Source organism: Eretmochelys imbricata, chromosome 3 (genome assembly GCF_965152235.1).
Source record: "Eretmochelys imbricata isolate rEreImb1 chromosome 3, rEreImb1.hap1, whole genome shotgun sequence".
Classification (NCBI taxonomy): Eukaryota; Metazoa; Chordata; order Testudines; family Cheloniidae; genus Eretmochelys; species Eretmochelys imbricata.
Genome location: NC_135574.1, coordinates 211,168,845 through 211,187,727, shown reverse-complemented (window position 1 = coordinate 211,187,727; position 18,883 = coordinate 211,168,845). Strand labels below are relative to the sequence as shown.

Here is an 18,883-nt window from a genome sequence, read left to right as displayed (position 1 = left end):
CACACGGTGACAGGTCTGTCCAGTATTGGCACCCAACTCCCTTGCCTTGCCTGTTGCCTCCTGAGCCAGTTGCATCTGGCTTTCCCCAAGAAACACCCCCCAATCCCAGTCCCTAGGAGGAGTCCCAGTACCACCCCAGCAGCTACCCATACCCTAACAGCCAGACACTCCACTCTACCATACCATCCCACCCACACAGCTGCCTCACCTTCCCCCGGCCACGCTACTTGCCGCTGCCAAGTTTGGACCGCTCCATGCTGAAGTCACTGCTTGGAGCAGGGTGTGTTGACCATAACCTCAGTCCTCTTATAGGCAAACTTCTAAATATGCAAATTAGCTCACTAAGTAATTTGTATAAAATGTTACACAGGGAGCTGTGCAAAACTTGGCAGCTACGTAGTGATCATCTAGAATGAAAATCAGTCTAGAGATGTCGTCTCTTGTGTGGTGTATACTGCTATCAAATCTGTGTTGGCTGAAACGGTATTTAAAAGCTGTTCCAATGAGGAGAGGGAAAGTGTCAATCGGACTTTGAGATGATCGTGTCTTTCATGATGATTTCCTTTCAGTCTTTTTTTTTAAAGTATGCACGGTAATGGAACGTTTCCACAATTTACGTGTGTTTAATGCTGTTAAATTCAAACTAAACATTCTAAAGTCAAATGTTTTTCATCTGTGCCTTTCCTGGAGTCATTCAATGAGGTTTATAGTATGGTGTTCTCTACATTAATCTGATAAACAGCTTTATTGCTGCTTGTTGGAATACAGCCTCTAACTACAGCCTTAGCTTTTGCTAAGAATGGAAAACGCTGCATTTCTTGCTCTGATTTTCCTGTGGTGGGGCAGGCTCTGGTTTACTGAAAAATCAAACTAGAAATCTGACATGTTACTGGGGTGGCCCTAGTTAGCTCTGTTTTGATTTCCATTTCAAGCTTTGCTTTTGCTTTTTATTGCCTTTTCTTGCAAATACAATAATCATTTCAGTACTGTTGTTGGCTTGTTTGGTTTTTTTGGTAGTGTGATTTTACTGTATTTGCTGCCACCTGTGGGCTGGCCTGACAGAGAGCTTTTAATTTCTGATTTAAATATTAGAAATTTTGCTCTGATTGCCATATCTGTTGTAACCTCTATTCTATATATTTATCTTTCTAGATCTAGGTTTAGAATTTTATTGGCACATTGTCAGCAGCATTCTGGGAGGAAAGGGAAGAGGCATTTCACTAACTTTGCTTTTCTAACCAGGAGTGGTCAGGAGATCTTTTGTTCTTTACAGCTCTCTTCAGGGATTTCAGTAGGCAGGACTCCAGAGTTCCTCTCTTGTGAGGGGAGGATAAACTTTGGACATTCTGGACTAAACTAATTGTAGGTATAAATCAACAGGCTTTCCCAGCTTCACATCTGAGATTGATTTGGATCACTAGCATCTTAGTATGTCTATTATGAGACACTTCAGAATTTGTTTTCTGACTTGTTTGCAGTGTTGAGGACTGCCAGATTGTCTCCTGGTATTGAATGGTATGTGAAGGATAATACAGAGGCAGAAATAAGGTTGTGTTTTTTTTTTACTTTAACTGTTCATTTCCATACTTGCCAGTATTATACTTTATCTCTGGGCATCAAGACTATATAAACTATAAATGTTGACACTTTTTAGATTATAGTGATTTTTTTTTTCGTTTTGCTTGGGTAGATTCCATTTTTTTTTCCTCTAATAGGATTATATTGTACACTCAATCAATGCCTTATCTTAGCTTCTGCTTTTTGGTTTATGCTTCTCTTTCGATGTTGCTTTGTTTCCTAACTGCAACATCTTATATACCAAATCTTTTGGGGTTCTTAGCTATTTATATTGCAAATCTGATACTTAGGTCCATTTTATGTTGGTTGTATAACAATAAGAAACTAATTACAAATGGAAAAATAAATCACAGCACATATACACTTAGGTCTCCATGGAAAAATTCAGGACCTTCTGCTGTTTTTGTAGCTAGCTAGGAGATCTAATTCTCAGATATTAGGTAAGAGAATCAATATTCTTAAAAGCACTCTGTACTGTCACAGTAGGAAGTGCTTTGTCAGACCTGGAGCAGCAGTTCCTATTGTGACAGTGTACTGTTAGAGGGAACTGATTCTCTGATAGGCTTGTTACTGTAGAATAAAGAGGAAATCGACTGTTTTTAGTGATTCATGTATGAGATGGCAGGTGGTGTGACAAGTGGATCTGTGGATACAGCATGCAGGGGTGTTAAGAGGAAGTAGCTGTGTTGATAAGGGAAGGAAATAAGTTCACAGCTGCTGAAAGGCAAAATGAGGCAGTAGTTCTGGGGAGTTGAGAACGTGTGTGAGAAGCTGGAGAAGCCAACCGAGAGCTGCTGGGGGCAGTAGAAAGGGAGAAGAGCAGAGATTTGAGAGATGCACATAAAAAGAATTATTGTTCACAGCATTAAGGAGCATTAGGAGGGGGCTATATGGAATACTTGTGCACAAAAGATGTTTACTCCTTTAGAAAAGACTAGGGCAATTTAAACAATAAGTACCCCTCTTCCATATTATTGCCCCAAGGTTTATTCTCTCTGTCAAGCGTGTTTTTATTGCAGTGCATGGGACTTCAATTATGTGCTCTGTATTTTTGAGTGTTCTTAAATGGTGCCTTTTAGAAGCATTTCTTATGTACAGTGCTGCTTGGACCATTGAAATACTGTGCTGTACAATAAAACCCTACTGCACTGCTGCAGAAAGCTTACCAGAGATATGTAAATTCAAAATGGTCACAGCTTCAGACTCTTGAAAATAGAGCCTTGCAGAACAGCATAGATGTGTTGTGCTTACAATAGTCTTAAATAGAATGGTGATGGATACAGAAAAATCACTTGTTAGAGTGGAGGGTATTGCAATATATTCTGTAGTTCATCCTGCCGGCCGATTTTGTCCTTGAAGTAGAATATACACCCCGCTACTTTAAAATCATTGATTTTTGAACAACTCTTGATTATGGAGAGGCCATTTTGAATTTTTGAGCATTTACTGTGGAACTTATTTATTTGGGTGATATACCAAGAGTGTTATGACATAATATTTTTAGGCATCAAATTTGGTGCATACATAAACCTTATGGGACCTTTTGTAGATAGGACACCATTTTTAAATTGTACCTGTAAACTTTAGTGCTAGTTTACATCCATGTATATTAGAACCATTAACACTGAGACACAGTAATTAATTTTGTCAGACCATAAACATTACGCCATTTCTGTGAAATATAGCACTTTACATTTTCCAACACTGTAATACCCCACTCTGTCTCTGAATATTAGCTTGCTAACATAAAGTGTCAGAGCTAGGATGGATTATGTGCTTACAGAAAAAGGGCCCATCATTGATCACCTCTTAGCAGAAGCTGGAAATGTGTGGTAAGATTTATGTGCAATCTTGCAGTTACTGTTGTTTCTACTGTATCTGTTTTGCAACTCTTGGGGTATGTCTTCACTAGAGCTGGAAGGTGTAAAGTCCAGCTCAAGAAGGCATACCTAGAAGTGACTATTTATCCTAAAAGTCCTTTCTTTATCTCTTGGTCTCTGGAGAATTCAGTTTGAAGCAGTATATGCAACCTTTTCAGGAGATGGTACCTCTTGGGAAGTGTTACAACCTGAGTGAATTCGCTTAATCACCTTCCACTGACCTAAGGGTATGTCTACACTACGGAATAAGGTCGAATTTATAGAAATCGGTTGTATATATTCAAGTGTGTGTGTCCCCTCAGAAAATGCTCTAAGTGCATTCACTCGGCGGAGTGCTTCCACAGTACCGAGGCAAGCGTCGACTTCCGGAGCGTTGCACTGTGGGTGGCTGTCCCACAGTTCCCGCAGTCTCCGCTGCCCATTGGAATTCTGGGTTGAGATCCCAATGCCTGATAGGGCTAAAACATTGTCACGGGTGTTTCTGGGTACATATCATCAGGCCCCCGTTCCCTCCCTCCCTCCGTGAAAGCAAGGGCAGACAATCATTTTGTGCCTTTTTTCCTGAGTTACCTGTGCAGACGCCATACCACGGCAAGCATGGAGCCCGCTCAGGTAACCATCACCCTATGTCTCCTGGGTGCTGGCAGAAGCAGTACTGCATTGCTACACAGTAGCAGCAACCCATTGCCTTCTGGCAGCAAACGGTGCAATATGACTGGTAGCCGTCATCGTCATGTCCGAGGTGCTCCTGGCCACGTCGGCCAGGAGCGCCTGGGCAGACATGGGTGCAGGGACTAAATTTGCAGTGACTTGACCAGGTCATTCTCTTTAGTCCTGCAGTCAGTCCTATTGAACCATCTTATGGTGAGCAGGCAGGCGATAAGGATTGCTAGCAGTCCTATTGCATCATCTTCTGCCAGGCAGCCATGAGATGTGGATGGCATGCAGTCCTTCTGCACCGTCTGCTGCCAGCCAAAGATGTAAAAGATAGATGGAGCGGATCAAAACAAGAAATAGACCAGATTTGTTTTGTACTCATTTGCTTCTCCCCTCATCCCCCATCTAGGGGACTCGTTCCTCTAGGTCACACTGCAGTCTCTCACAGAGAAGGTGCAGCAAGGTAAATCTAGCCATGTATCAATCAGAGGCCAGACTAACCTCCTTGTTCCAATAAGAACAATAACTTAGGTGCACCATTTCTTATTGGAACCCTCCGTGAAGTCCTGCCTGAAATACTCCTTGATGTAAAGCCACCCCCTTTGTTGATTTTAGCTCCCTGAAGCCAACCCTGTAAGCCATGTCGTCAGTCGCCTCTCCCTCCGTCAGATCAACGGCAGACAATCATTCCGCGCCTTTTTTCTGTGCGGACGCCATACCAAGGCAAGCATGGAGGCCGCTCAGCTCACTTTGGCAATTAGGAGTACATTAAACACCACACGCATTATCCAGCAGTATATGCAGCACCAGAACCTGGCAGAGCGATACCGGGCGAGGAGGCGACATCAGCGCGGTCACGTGAGTGATCAGGACATGGACACAGATTTCTCTGAAAGCATGGGCCCTGCCAATGCATGCATCATGATGCTAATGGGGCAGGTTCATGCTGTGGAACGCCGATTCTGGGCTCGGTAAACAAGCACAGACTGGTGGGACCGCATAGTGTTGCAGGTCTGGGATGATTCCCAGTGACTGCGAAACTTTCGCATGCGTAAGGGCACTTTCATGGAACTTTGACTTGCTTTCCCCTGCCCTGAAGTGCATGAATACCAAGATGAGAGCAGCCCTCACAGTTGAAAAGTGAGTGGCGATAGCCCTGTGGAACCTTGCAACACCAGACAGCTACCGGTCAGTTGGGAATCAATTTGGAGAGGGCAAATCTACTGTTGGGGCTGCTGTGATGCAAGTAGCCCACACAATCAAAGATCTGCTGATATCAAGGGTAGTGACCCTGGGAAATGTGCAGGTCATAGTGGATGGCTTTGCTGCAGTGGGATTCCCTAACTGTGGTGGGGCCATAGACAGAACCCATATCCCTATCTTGGCACCAGAGCACCAAGCCGGCAAGTACATAAACCGCAAGGGGTACTTTTCAATAGTGCTGCAAGCCCTGGCGGATCACAAGGGACGTTTCACCAACATCAACGTGGGATGGCCGGGAAAGGTACATGACGCTCGCATCTTCAGGAACTCTGGTCTGTTTCAAAAGCTGCAAGAAGGGACTTTATTCCCAGACCAGAAAATAACTGTTGGGGACGTTGAAATGCCTATATGTATCCTTGGGGACCCAGCCTACCCCTTAATGCCATGGCTCATGAAGCCGTACACAGGCAGCCTGGACAGTAGTCAGGAGCTGTTCAACTACAGGCTGAGCAAGTGCAGAATAGTGGTAGAATGTGCATTTGGATGTTTAAAGGCGCGCTGGCGCAGTTTACTGACTCGCTTAGACCTCAGCGAAACCAATATTCCCACTGTTATTACTGCTTGCTGTGTGCTCCACAATATCTGTGAGAGTAAGGGGGAGACATTTATGGCGGGGTGGGAGGTTGAGGCAAATCGCCTGGCTGCTGGTTACGCGCAGCCAGACACCAGGGCGGTTAGAAGAGCACAGGAGGTCGCGGTACGCATCAGAGAAGCTTTGAAAACCAGTTTCATGACTGGCCAGGCTACGGTGTGAAAGTTCTGTTTGTTTCTCCTTGATGAAACCCCCTGCCCCTTGGTTCACTCTACTTCTCTGCAAGCTAACCACCCTCTCCTCCTCCCTTTAATCATTGCTTGCAGAGGCAATAAAGTCATTGTTGCTTCACGTTCATGCATTCTTTATTCATTCATCACACAAATAGGGGGATGACTACCAAGGTAGCCCAGGAGGGGTGGTGGAGGAGGGAAGGAAAATGCCACACAGCACTTCAAAAGTTTACAACTTTAAAATTTATTGAATGCCAGCCTTCTTTTTTTTTTTTGGGCAATCCTCTTTGGTGGAGTGGCTGGTTGGCGGATAGCCCCCCCACCGCGTTCTTGGGCGTCTGGGTGTGGAGGCTATGGAACTTGGGGAGGAGGGCGGTTGGTTACACAGGGGCTGTAGTGGCAGTCTGTGCTCCAGCTGCCTTTGCTGCAGCTCAACCATACACTGGAGCATACTGGTTTGGTCCTCCAGCAGCCTCAGCATTGAATCCTGCCTCCTCTCATCACGCTGCCGCCACTTTTGAGCTTCAGCCCTGTCTTCAGCCCGCCACTTACTCTCTTCAGCCCGCCACCTCTCCTCCCGGTCATTTTGTGCTTTCCTGCACTCTGACATTATTTGCCTCCACGCATTTGTCTGTGCTCTGTCAGTGTGGGAGGACAGCATGAGCTCAGAGAACATTTCATCACGAGTGCATTTTTTTTTCTTTCTAATCTTCACTAGCCTCTGGGAAGGAGAACATCCTGTGATCATTGAAACACATGCAGCTGGTGGAGGAAAAAAAAGGGACAGCGGTATTTAAAAAGACACATTTTATAAAACAGTGGCTACGCTCTTTCAGGGTAAACCTTGCTGTTAACATTACATACATAGCACATGTGCTTTCGTTACAAGGTCGCATTTTGCCTCCCTCACCGCGTGGCTACCCCCTCAACCCTCCCCGGGGCTAAGAGCGGGGAACGTTTCTGTTCAGCCGCAGGCAAATAGCTCAGCAGGAACGGGCTCCTCTGAATGTCCCCTGAAGAAAAGCACCCTATTTCAACCAGGAGACCATGAATGATATCTCACTCTCCTGAGGATAACACAAAGAGATAAAGAACGGATGTTGTTTGAACGCCAGCAAACATACACTGCAATGCTTTGTTGTACAATGATTCCCGAGTACGTGTTACTGGCCTGGAGTGGTAAAGTGTCTTACCATGAAGGACGCAATAAGGCTGCCCTCCTCAGAAACCTTTTGCAAAGGCTTTGGGAGTACATCCAGGAGAGCCGCGAATGCCAGGGCAAATTAATCCTTTCACATGCTTGCTTTTAAACCATGTATAGTATTTTAAAAGGTACGTTCACTGGAGGTCCCTTTTCCGCCTGCCGGGTCCAGGAGGCAGCCTTGGGTGGGTTCGGAGGGTACTGGCTCCAGGTCCAGGGTGAGAAACAGTTCCTGGCTGTCGGGAAAACCGGTTTCTCCGCTTGCTTGCTGTGAGCTATCTACAACCTCCTCATCATCATCATCTTCGTCCCCAAAACCTGCTTCCATGTTGGCTCCATCTCCATTGAAGGAGTCAAACAACTTGGCTGGGGTAGTGGTGGCTGAACCCCCTAAAATGCATGCAGCTCATCATAGAAGCGGCATGTTTGGGGCTCTGACCCAGAGCGGCCGTTCGCCCCTCTGGTTTTCTGGTAGGCTTGCCTCAGCTCCTTAAGTTTCACGCGGCACTGCTTCGGATCCCTGTTATGGCCTCTGTCCTTCATGCCCTGGGAGATTTTGACAAAGGTTTTGGCATTTCGAAAACTGGAACGGAGTTCTGATAGCACGGATTCCTCTCCCCATACAGCGATCAGATCCTGTACCTCCCATTCAGCCCATGCTTGAGCTCTTTTGCGATTCTGGGACTCCATCATGGTCACCTCTGCTGATGAGCTCTGCATGGTCACCTGCAGCTTGCCACGCTGGCCAAACAGGAAATGAGATTCAAAAGTTCGTGGGCTTTTTCCTGTCTACCTGGCCAGTGCATCTGAGTTGAGAGCGCTGTCCAGAGCGGTCACAATGGAGCACTCTGGGATAGCTCCTGGAGGCCAATACCATCGAATTATGTCCACAGTACCCCAAATTCGACCCAGCAAGGCCGATTTAAGCACTAATCCACTTGTCAGGGGTGGAGTACGGAAATCGATTTTAAGACCCCTTTAAGTCGAACTAAAGGGCTTCATCGTGTGGACAGGTGCAGGTTTACATCGATTTAACACTGCTAAATTCGACCTAAAGTCCTAGTGTAGACCAGGGCTTAGTTCCTGGAGGAGCTGTGGTCCTCCTCCCCCCATGGAATTACATATAGTCCCTGGCCCACAATGGTACATACACTTAATACAGTAACATCTCCCAAAGATATTGCAGGAAATTGCCATTCATGTCACAGTTATGGAAAATACTATAAATGCAAATTGAAGAAGTGATCATGCAAACTGGGTGTGTTTTGCATTAAGAACAAATGAATAGGGGTTTTCAAGGCTCCTGGTGAAAGGAATTGCTAATATTTAGAACCACCACAAATTGTTTTGACTGTTTAGCTTTGGTGGGACAAAGTTACCATCTTTTGAGGGTAGTTTTTTCTGACATTGAGATTGTAACAGTTCTCTCTGATTGGAATAGTCTCACGCTATCTGTGCACCAGTGATAGGACTATTCAACACCTTCCTTGAATGCAGATTATTGATTTGAGGGCAATTAAATTGTGTCAGAGAGAATGCGTATATTAAAAATTAAATGCAGTGTAATGGTCTCGTTAATTGCACATATGCTTAGTAAGTAGCAGGTATGTAATGTAATTGGTAGAAAGGTTAAGTATACTAGCTAACATTTAAATCTCAGCAAATTGTTTTAGAAAGATTTGTGAATTTTTAAGTGTTCCTGTTAGGTGCCATGACCACTTTGGAAGCTGAAATCCTCTTGTCATTACAGCATAAATACAGTCCTTTCCCCACTCTTTCCAATTTGTAACCTCAGCTCTGATCTAGAGGGCCACCTCTGTAGATGAGTAACTTACTCATCTCATATTCTGGCAGTACATGATCTTTTCTGAATCTGTCAGCAAGGCTGCCAGCTGTGGTGATGGTCTGTGAAAACGAATTCTACTAGGAAGCAGAATGAGTCCATCACCTTGTTTCACTGTGATCCCTGAACAATGTCTGGTAATTCTGTTCTGTATATGCTCTTATACCATGCTCAGCACTGTAGTATCCAAGCCCTTTTCACTAGTGCATTAAATAACATGACTAACATCTATCGTGTTCTCTCCTCCTCTCCCTAGGTCGAAGAAGTCGCACAGTGGGGGGTGGGGGGGTTACACACAATACTATGTGTTTAAAGAATGCAAGGTCAAACAAATGCACCTTGCACTTAGAGGGAAAGATCGAGCACTTAGAGGGGAAGGTCTTTCATTCCTGTGGGAGTTCATTCCACAGTCTTGGGCCAGCCCTTGAAAAAGCTCTGTTTTGTCTTTGTTATTATATATCTGGACCCAGAGTAAACCAGTATCAGTTACCTAAAGATTCTACATCCCATTACAAAACATCCAAGCAACCTATTGCCTCTAAAGACACAATGTCATATTTCAGCTAATGACTTGTACATTTTAATTTTTTTGAATCCCCTTTTATTTGCTTGGGGGGATGGGGGTGGAGTATTTGAAATGAAAAAATGTAAGGGAGTTTTGTGTGTGTGATGACGTACAAATATTTTAGCTGTTTGTAAACTTAGAGTAAATTTGTCCATAAAAATGTATTCTTAGCTAAAATTGATAAGGTTGGCCTAGAAATAAACCATTTGTTATAGAACTCCTATAAAGGTGAGTTTATAAAGATAATATAGATTTCTAACTATAATGGCACTAGCAAGCATTACTACTGTAGAATAAAGCACATTTATCATGGCATGTTCACTAACCTTTTTAAAAATGTATCAACAATATTAGTTTCTTTAAATCCCGGCTGTTAAAATCTGCTACGTGACTGATTTGGCATCAGACAGTATTCAGCAAAAGTTGTTTTCAGGTGGAAAAAATTCAACCTATTAAACAATGTTTAATCGTTCTATGAAATTAACTACTTTGCTCCCAAATATTAATATTGATACATATGTGGTTCCCTCCACATCCTCAACTAATCTTTCTTTTTTGTTTATGCTCTGGGGGAGCTGAGATTCTTCCTTTTCAAATGAGCTGAGAAATATGCCTTTAATCTTGGTAGACTGAGAGATTGGACTGTAAAATTGTGATGATGTTTGCAGAAAAACTATCCTAGATAATGTTTGGGTGTTACCAATTTGTGTTCTGCTTTTCCTCTCCCTCCAAAGTAAGTACAGCTGGGCTTGTGGTCCAGGGACAGTCTGGTGTCAAAAGATGGGATATTAAAAAAATTGACCTGGGTAAAACCGCAAATGAATAATGCACCCTTTAGCAGCCCATGGCAATAAACCCTTTATCGCATACCATATCTATGTATTGCATCCTGTTAACATCTTTGTGAAAACGTGTGGCTTTGCAACTGGAGCTGTTTTAGCAGAAGGAGAGTGAAGCCGGCACATACGAGTCTTATGTTACTGAATTTAAATAAATGCAAAATAAAGATAAGGCCACAAATCGTTAGGAAGATGCATGTGTATCCTCAGGAATTACAAATACATAGTATGAGTAAAGGCAATGGCAGGTTATGGATGCTCCGTGCTGGCTGCACCCTTGCTTTCTGCATTGCATAACTTCACTGGTGCCATTGTCTGGGGATCCGTGGGCCCAGATTGAGACTAGGGCAGGGTATCTCTTTCAGTAATTTGGGATCTTCCACAGTTATTTTGTGTTGCTTTTTAGATACGTCGCTTCAGTCCAACTCAACTATTTTTCCCCTCTGATTGCTGGTATTCAGACTGCTGCTTTAGAGAGAGAGACCCAGAATGTGGTCAAGCCGGAGACAGGAGATGTCATTTACAGCAGCGATGTCTCTTGCGAGTTGAGGCGTTTGAGAGATGTTTCAGGTCACTGTTGTTGATCAGGCTCATTCATTCTCAGGAGCTGAAGCAATTGTCTGACTGTATTCCTGATTATCTTCTTTACTGGATTTTGGCCTAGCTGGGAGGAAAAACTGGCTTTATACCATGTCGTGAATATCTTCATCACATCATTTGAGTTTTAATTTAAAAAACAAACAAACAAAAAAACCAACGCTGCCATTTTGAAAAGCCCTGTGTTTCAGCTTTATGTCGTGGTGGTGTAGTAACGTCAGTTAGTAAATATGCATGCAAGCCATGTATCAGGTCTTGGTCTGAACGTGAAGATGGTTACTTCCCATGCCTTATGGCACAGCAGATGTGCCCAGACAAGATATACAGCTGGCTGTGAAATTAATTTGGTTTTCTGAATGTATCTTGTTCAGTTCTGTGATGCTCTGTAAAGCATCACACCTCAATGAGGGGTGGAAGGAAGGATGTAAAGGGTGGGAGAACACAGTATTTCATCAGTGTATGAAAGCATTAACTGATGTAATGAAAGGAGCATAAACTCGGGAAGGCAAGCATAAAAGTGTAATTAGGCGGGCCAAAAAAATTGAATAACTAGTAAAGACAAACAATCTAACAGCAAAAAAAATGTTAAATACATTGGAAGCAGGAAGCCTGCTAAACAGTCATTGGGGCCACTGGATAATCACGGTGCTAAAGAAATACTCAAGGAAGACAAGGCCATTGTGGAGAAGCTAAATGAATTCTTTGCATCAGTCTTCGCTGCAGAGCACGTGAGGGAGATTCCCACACCTGAGCCATTCTTTTTAGTTGACAAATTTTAGGAATGCCCCAGATTTTAGGGGTCAATAGAGGAGATTTAGGAACAAATTGATAAACTAAACAGTGTTAAGTTACCTTCACCAGGTGGTGGTCACCCAAGAGTTGTGAAGGAACTCAAATATAAAATTGCAGAACTACTAACTGTGGTGTGTAGCCTATCACTTAAATCACCGTCAGTACTAGATGACTGGAGGATAATTAATGTGACACCAACTTGTAAAAAAGGCTGCAGAGATGATCCAGGTAATGACTGTAACAGGCAAATTGGTTGAAACTATAGTAAAGAATAGAATGATCAGACACCTAGATGAACATATGTTGGGGAAGAGTCAACATGGTTTTTGTAAAGGGAAATCATGCCTCACCGTGCACAGCTCCTTAAATATCATCTGTATGTATATCTCACAATGATTGATAGGATCAGTATGCCAGAAGCTTTTTTGAGAGCTGCCACATGACATCGCTTATGAATAAATACCATGGAAGTGGTGTGCTAGGTGTAGTGATTTGGTAAGGCCTGTTAAGAGTTGCTTTTACAAAACAGCGACCTCCTTGCCAGCTGGCACCAATGGGTCTCGGTGTCACAGAGAGCAGTTGCTGCTATTGCCCATGTCAGTTACGAGTGAATGATCTTGTTTTGCTCCTGTCTTGTGCTACCAAGGCCATTAAAACATTACACTGTCTAAGAATGGTGTTGATTTAAAAACAAAATTCAGAATAGATTTTAAACCCTGTGCTCGCCTGGGTACCTTCCTTACCGCGGTACTTATATAGTTTCACCTCCTTTGCAGTGGCAATGCAAACCATGTTGGAAACCATTGTTGTTTTGAACAGTGTTTAAACAGAGTTCCATTAATTTGCTTTGAGACCCAATGCACACAGGGCCCAAAAGAGATGGGGGCAGAGAAAGTAGTGGAGAGAGAGAAGGATCCAGGCAGAAGAGTACATGTTTGCTTAAATGGGCATTAATGGGGGGGGTGTTATGAATTCCCAGAACAGATCAACTAAGGGTTAGCGTCTTGAATATTTTGTTCAGTAGTGTTACCAATATTAATTATTCTGGTACCATACTTACGAAAGCAATTTCATTACAGTGACAGCTAATGAGCTGTGGAAAGGGGTTTTGGCAGAGACTGGTGCTGGAGCAAGGAAGGGAAGAGGAAAGCGAACCAAGAAAAAGTTCAAGAGGGATCTCAATAGAGGCCAGATCATTGGTGAAGGTAAATGCATCAATAACCATAGGACTGGTAAATGCGTTGGTCTTACCATTCATAGTGTGTTTGGTTTGTAATTAGGATTGCCAACTTTCTAATTGCACAAAACCAAATCCCCTTTCCCTGCCCATTCTCCCAGGCCACACCCCTGCTCATTCAATCCCCCCTCCATCCGTTGCTCGTTCTCCCCCATCCTCACTCACTTTCACCAGGCTGGGGCAGGGGTTTGGGATGCAGGAGGGGGTGAGGACTCTGAGATGGGTCTGGGGTGAGAGGTTTGGGGTACAGGAGGGGGCGTGGGCTCCGGGAGGGAGTCTGAGTGCAGGAGGGGGCTCAGGGCTGGGGCAGGGTGTTGGGGTGCAGGAGGGGGTTCAGTGTGCGAGCTCCAGCCCACCGGCACTTACCTCAGGCAGCTCCTAGAAGTGGCCGGCATGTCTGGCTCCTAAGCGGAGGGGGGGCAGGGGGTTCTGCGCACTGCCTGCCCCCACAGGCACCACGCCCGCAGCACCCATTGTCCATGGTTCCCAGCCAATGGGAGCTGCGGAGCCAGCTCTTGGGGTAGGGGCAGCATGCAGAGCCCTGTGGCTGCCCCTGCGCCTAGGAGCCAGACATGCTGGCCACTTCCAGGAGCTGTGCGGAGCCAGGGCAGAGCATTCCAGTCAAAACCCAGATGCCTGACAACCCTATTTGTAATACTTGTTATAAACAGTGCAGTTAGCACATTGGCATTAATTTCTGTGGAGTCATGACAACACTGAATGAATGCTCTCTCTCTCTTTTCTTTTTTCATAGGTGATTTTGATAATGATACTCCATTTCACATAGTTCCAGCTTTTAATACAAATTCTGTCATGTGGAAAGCAGTTGAAATATAAATGAACATTAAAACTTCCGTTTTATTAGATTCATCTTGTGTACTGTTGAGTTTTAATCTTTAATTTTTCATTAAATGTGAGGGAAATCTTTTCACGTTTTGCTTTTCTTAAGGACGTTCTGGTTTCCTTTGGCCTGGTCTCAATACTCCTGTGCTGAAAAGTGGGGCACTCCAGACAATTGGTCAGCGAGACAAAGAGGAGCAGGAGAAGGTGCAGTCTGAAATTATCCGGCAGAGGGATGAGTGGGAGAAGAGAAGAAAAACAAAGGTGAAGCGAGAGAGAGGCTGGACTGGAAGTTCCTGGGGAGGCATCAGTCTGGGACCCCCTGAGCCAGGTCCTAATGGAGGTAAGAAGAGGGAATGTAATTACCTTCTTAGAGAGAGGTATGGGAAGAAGAATCCATACTTTCCCAGCATTTTACATTTCTTTATAATTATTCTCCTCTATACTAGGAACTATAAGAATTTCTATACACAAACCCAGGAGTTAAACTAAAGAGTTCATAATCTTAACTGGACTGACAGTTGTTACATTAATGCTCAGAGCTAATTGACTGCTTCTCAGTTAAGCTTTTGTGAGTCTTAAAATGTGAAAACACTTTTTGTGTGTCTTACATCAGCAGCCCTGAGTACAAGATGTAGCCATATGTTCCCATTAGCTTAGTAACAGAAATAAATATTTCATGTTAGCATAAACAAGGAAAGAATGGCTAATAAAATGTCATATTAGAAATACAAATTATAGGAGATAAGTATAAGGCTATCACCTCGCATATTTAAACCTCTTACGCAAACTCAAGGCCCCATACAGTTAGTGGCAAGGTGAGGCTAAATTCTGTGTCATGTGCTAGATCAGTGGTGGGCAACCTGCAGGCCGCATGTGGCCCATCAGGGTAAGCTGATTGGGGGCTGCGAAACATTTTGCAGACATTAACCATCTGCAGGTATGGCCCCCCGCAGCAGCCAGAGGCCACGATTTGCTGTTCCCAGCCAATGGGAGCTGCGGGATTCAGCGGGCCACAGGGGCGTGCTGGCCACTGCTTCCCGCAGCTCCGATTGGCCGGGAACAGCGAACCGCGGCCACTGGGAGCTGCGGGGGTCCATGCCTGCAAATGGTCAACATCCGCAAAATGTCTCGCAGCTCACCAGTGGATTACTCTGATGGGTCGTATGTGGGCCGCAGGTTGCCCACCACTGTCCTAGCTTCTCTGCAACAGTCTTTTGTGGTAACTAGAAATTCTGCGACAGCTTCTTTTAGAACAAAAAAGTTTTTAACAAATTAAATATGAAAACAAGTAACTCAGCCGAGTAATGTCTGTGAAACAGTTAACGTTGACGTTTATATTGTCATGTTTAGGTTTTTCTGGTAATATTCCATTGAGATTTACCAGACAGTTCACATTTCTCTGCAGGATTGTTTCAAGCTGTCTGCAGGCTCAGATGTAATTGCACCAATTAAACTTGATTGATGTTTTCAAAGTTTTCTTCATACCCATAAGAGCCAGTAGCATAATTTCTTTTCCTAAACTAAAGTCTAGCTTCTGGAGCATATTTCTGCAGCAAGGGATAGATTCTGTGGCAAATGTAATGGCTGCAGAATACATGGAGCCCTTCCCAAATTATGCATATTGAGGTTTTCTAATCTTCTCTCAGGTCACTTCTTTCAGCCCCGCCAATCAGTTTGTGGGTTTTTATTTTGTATAAACTCCCTCCAGTTTGCCAGTATTTTTCAGTAGTATGCTTCATGGAATGCCATATAATGTTCCAAGGGTGCATTTGCATGAAAGCCATGGAAACGAACCATTACTTCCCTGTTCTGTGAGGTTATGTCTCAGTCTGTTCAGACTTTATCTACAGGTTGCCCACCACTGCCTTAGAGGTCATGGTGGATCTTCCGTTACTCAGAGACTTTAAGTCAAGATTAGACTTCTTTCTAAAATACACATTCTAGCTCAATCAGAAGGCTTGATGGAGGGCTCCTTGGGTGACCTTCTCTGATCTGGGATGTTCGGATCATCCTAGATTATCAGAATGGTCGCTTCTAGCCTAATCCCAACTTCACAGCTAATCGCTGGGGCAGCATCTGTTTTGGCCATGTATACGTTCTCATACTGCCATGTAAGGTAGTGAAATGACTCAACTGGAAAAATAATTCAGTCAGCAAGGCCTTTTCTTGAGGGAAGGTTAGGAGGATGGGTTATTTATACCTTTTATGTAGAAGACAGGGACGGAGGGCCATGTGTTCGCCGTCACTGCCAAGTGCTGATCAGACAGGTTCTGCAGCCAGGTATGTGCAGTGTGGCACTGTGCAGGCAATGCATTAAGGACAAGAATTGCTGCTGGTAAGCAGCAACGTTCTTCTTCCCTGTGTGTCTTGCTCCCTGCTGTCTGATGCAGCCGTCTGTCGAAGCTTTGCTCCGCAAATGCTTGTTTAAGAGCGGTATGTTTTTCAGGTTGTTGGTATATGAAAGTTCTCTCACCTGCCATATGAGAGGCCTGGTTTTGATTCCTGAGTCAATGCAGGAATTAGTCTACTAATTCCTTTTCCTTTAGAATGTAAGCTCTTCATGGCAGGAACTGTGCCTCTTTCATGGCTAGGAAGCATACAGCTTGTTGTGGGCATGACCAGAAACAAATTATTATTAATGTTTACGGTAGTCAGATAAGGGAGTTAATTAGGGTTCAGTAAATTCTGAAACAGAAACCTTGGCAAAGGTGTGTCAGTCCTGTGGGTCCATCACCAAGAGAATTGTTAGATTTTATAAAGTGAATCTTGGCATTTGCCAAAGGCTGTGCCAGAAAGACTTGCTCATTGTTCCTTTCTGCAAAGTGAGTGTTAGAGCACAGGCCAGTCAAAAGGATCTGTCTTCATTTCTGCTTTGTTTGTATCCTTTCTGCCCTAGCTTTCATGTGCCAAATGAGCACTAACAGGGGATAGTGGTACAGAATACTCAAAATTCTGCCATGCTCGTGTATTTGCTTTTTCTCCCTTCTGAGACATTTCTGAAATGGAATTCCGTTCAAAAATAACGTGCAGAGGGGAAGCTTACATTTATTACTATAATGTATATGGAGAAAAGGAGGGGTATGCACTTGGGTGCCCCAAGTGTAGCATACACCTGACCAGTGTTTTCTTATCACCATTCTGAAAAGACTAAATCATGAATGTTATGTGAAATGTTTAGTTTTGTAAAGATTGCTTCCTGACTCCTACAGGGCAAAAAAATGATGCTGTAGCTGCATTTGACTGATTACAAAGAAATTTTTCAGGCCACTCTTTAAATTGAATGCCCTTTAAAGTATTGCACTAACATATTATGGTTGATTTGAAGTGGCAAGATTTTTTTCCCTGTAGTTGTATAGAAATCTTTATCAAATACGTCTCATGGTTGTTTGCTTGAATCATCATAGATTGTCTAATATTATATCATTCAAAATATTCTAAAATAATACTAGATAATAGTGTAGACATGGTGGAAGTGAGCCATTTATAGAATTGTTACATCCTCTAGCAATATGACAGTCTCCAATCAATGCATATATGTTCAGTTCACTTAGGGTAGTCATCTGAGTAACGGTTATGCAAGTAGGCAGCTCATGCATGCAAATGATGAAATACACGAATGGATCATCACTGGAACATACTGTGCACAACTGTTCATTCCCCCCAGCACTTCTTCAGCAGTGAAGAGCTAGGAAGAATAGAGTACGTAACTTTGGTCCTGGAATAAATACAGAGTTATGACCTCTCAAGAATTGAGTAATGGTGCCCCAAGAGTTTCAGATTTAATTGAGAGAGGAAGGCTGGCCTTGTCATCAAGGCACTGTACTGAGTTTCAGGATACCTGGGTTCTGGCTCCAGCTCTGTCCCAGACTGAGTGCCTTTGGGCAAGTCACTTAACCGCTCTGTGCCTCACTTCTTTTTCCAGGGATTGCAAATGTTGGTGCCATGGCAGGTGTGTATGCACCCCGGGCACAGACATCAGAGATTTATTTTCCTCAGCAGTATCTGTTGAGGTGGCTCAAGCACCCTCTGTTGCCATACACCGCTGCAGTCTTCTATCAGAGCGGAGCAGCCCACCTCAGTTCCTCCTTAATGCCAGTGAGGGTTGTCAGAGTGAATTCAGGCTTGAGTGATTCACGTACTTCCCTCACTCTGCTTTCTACATAGCTGTACGTTAGTAGCTTGTTGGGTATAGTTAGTTTTAGTCAATTTTGATAGTTTAGGGCTAGGTGTTTTGGTTTTGGTCTCTCTTGACCCTTTTTTCTTGGTACTGGGACCAGTACCAGAATGATGCCTTGCTCTTCGGGGTTTAAGTTATGCAGGATCTGCACAAAGCCTGTACCAGTCAGTGACCAGCATCCATCCTGCCTTAAATGTTTGGGAGAATCCCACATTAGTGACAAACGTCACATCTGGAAAAGCTTCAAGCCCTCCCAAAAAGCGAGAGAGCAGTGAGGCTTAAGGGCTTGTTCATGGAGCCAGCACTTCGACCCCCGTCAGAGTCGTCACAGAGGGAAAGCGCCCTACCTACATCAGCTTTGGTACAGAACACCCCACCAGACATGTCTGCAGTTCCTCGGTCCCATTCTTCGGTACCGAAGGAAAAACTCGGACCTTCCTCTTGCTCTTCTGTGTCAGTACCAAAGCAAGACAGAGGCAGACATACCACAAAGCATTTGGGAGAAAGGCTATCCCTGGAACGCTCATCACCTCCCCGGGGGGATCTCCACCTTCGGGGCCTGTGTCAGGTCTGTTGAGGTCTCCCCTAAAGGACGTTAACAGAGCCAGCAGGCAGTGCCGCACCCAGCCACCCCAGACACATATGC

The 18,883-nt window shown here is 44.2% G+C and overlaps 1 protein-coding gene across 2 annotated transcripts in view; it reads left to right on the top strand.

Moving 5' to 3' along the window:
* The window catches only part of MRPS5 (mitochondrial ribosomal protein S5), a 95,266-nt gene that overhangs the window by 24,291 nt on the left and 52,092 nt on the right, over positions 1-18,883 (top strand). For both annotated transcript variants that reach the window (XM_077814275.1, XM_077814276.1), the window contains exons 3-4: positions 13,060-13,185; positions 14,167-14,400. In XM_077814275.1, coding sequence (XP_077670401.1) covers positions 13,060-13,185; positions 14,167-14,400 — 360 coding nt within the window. The remainder of the gene's footprint in view (positions 1-13,059; positions 13,186-14,166; positions 14,401-18,883) is intronic.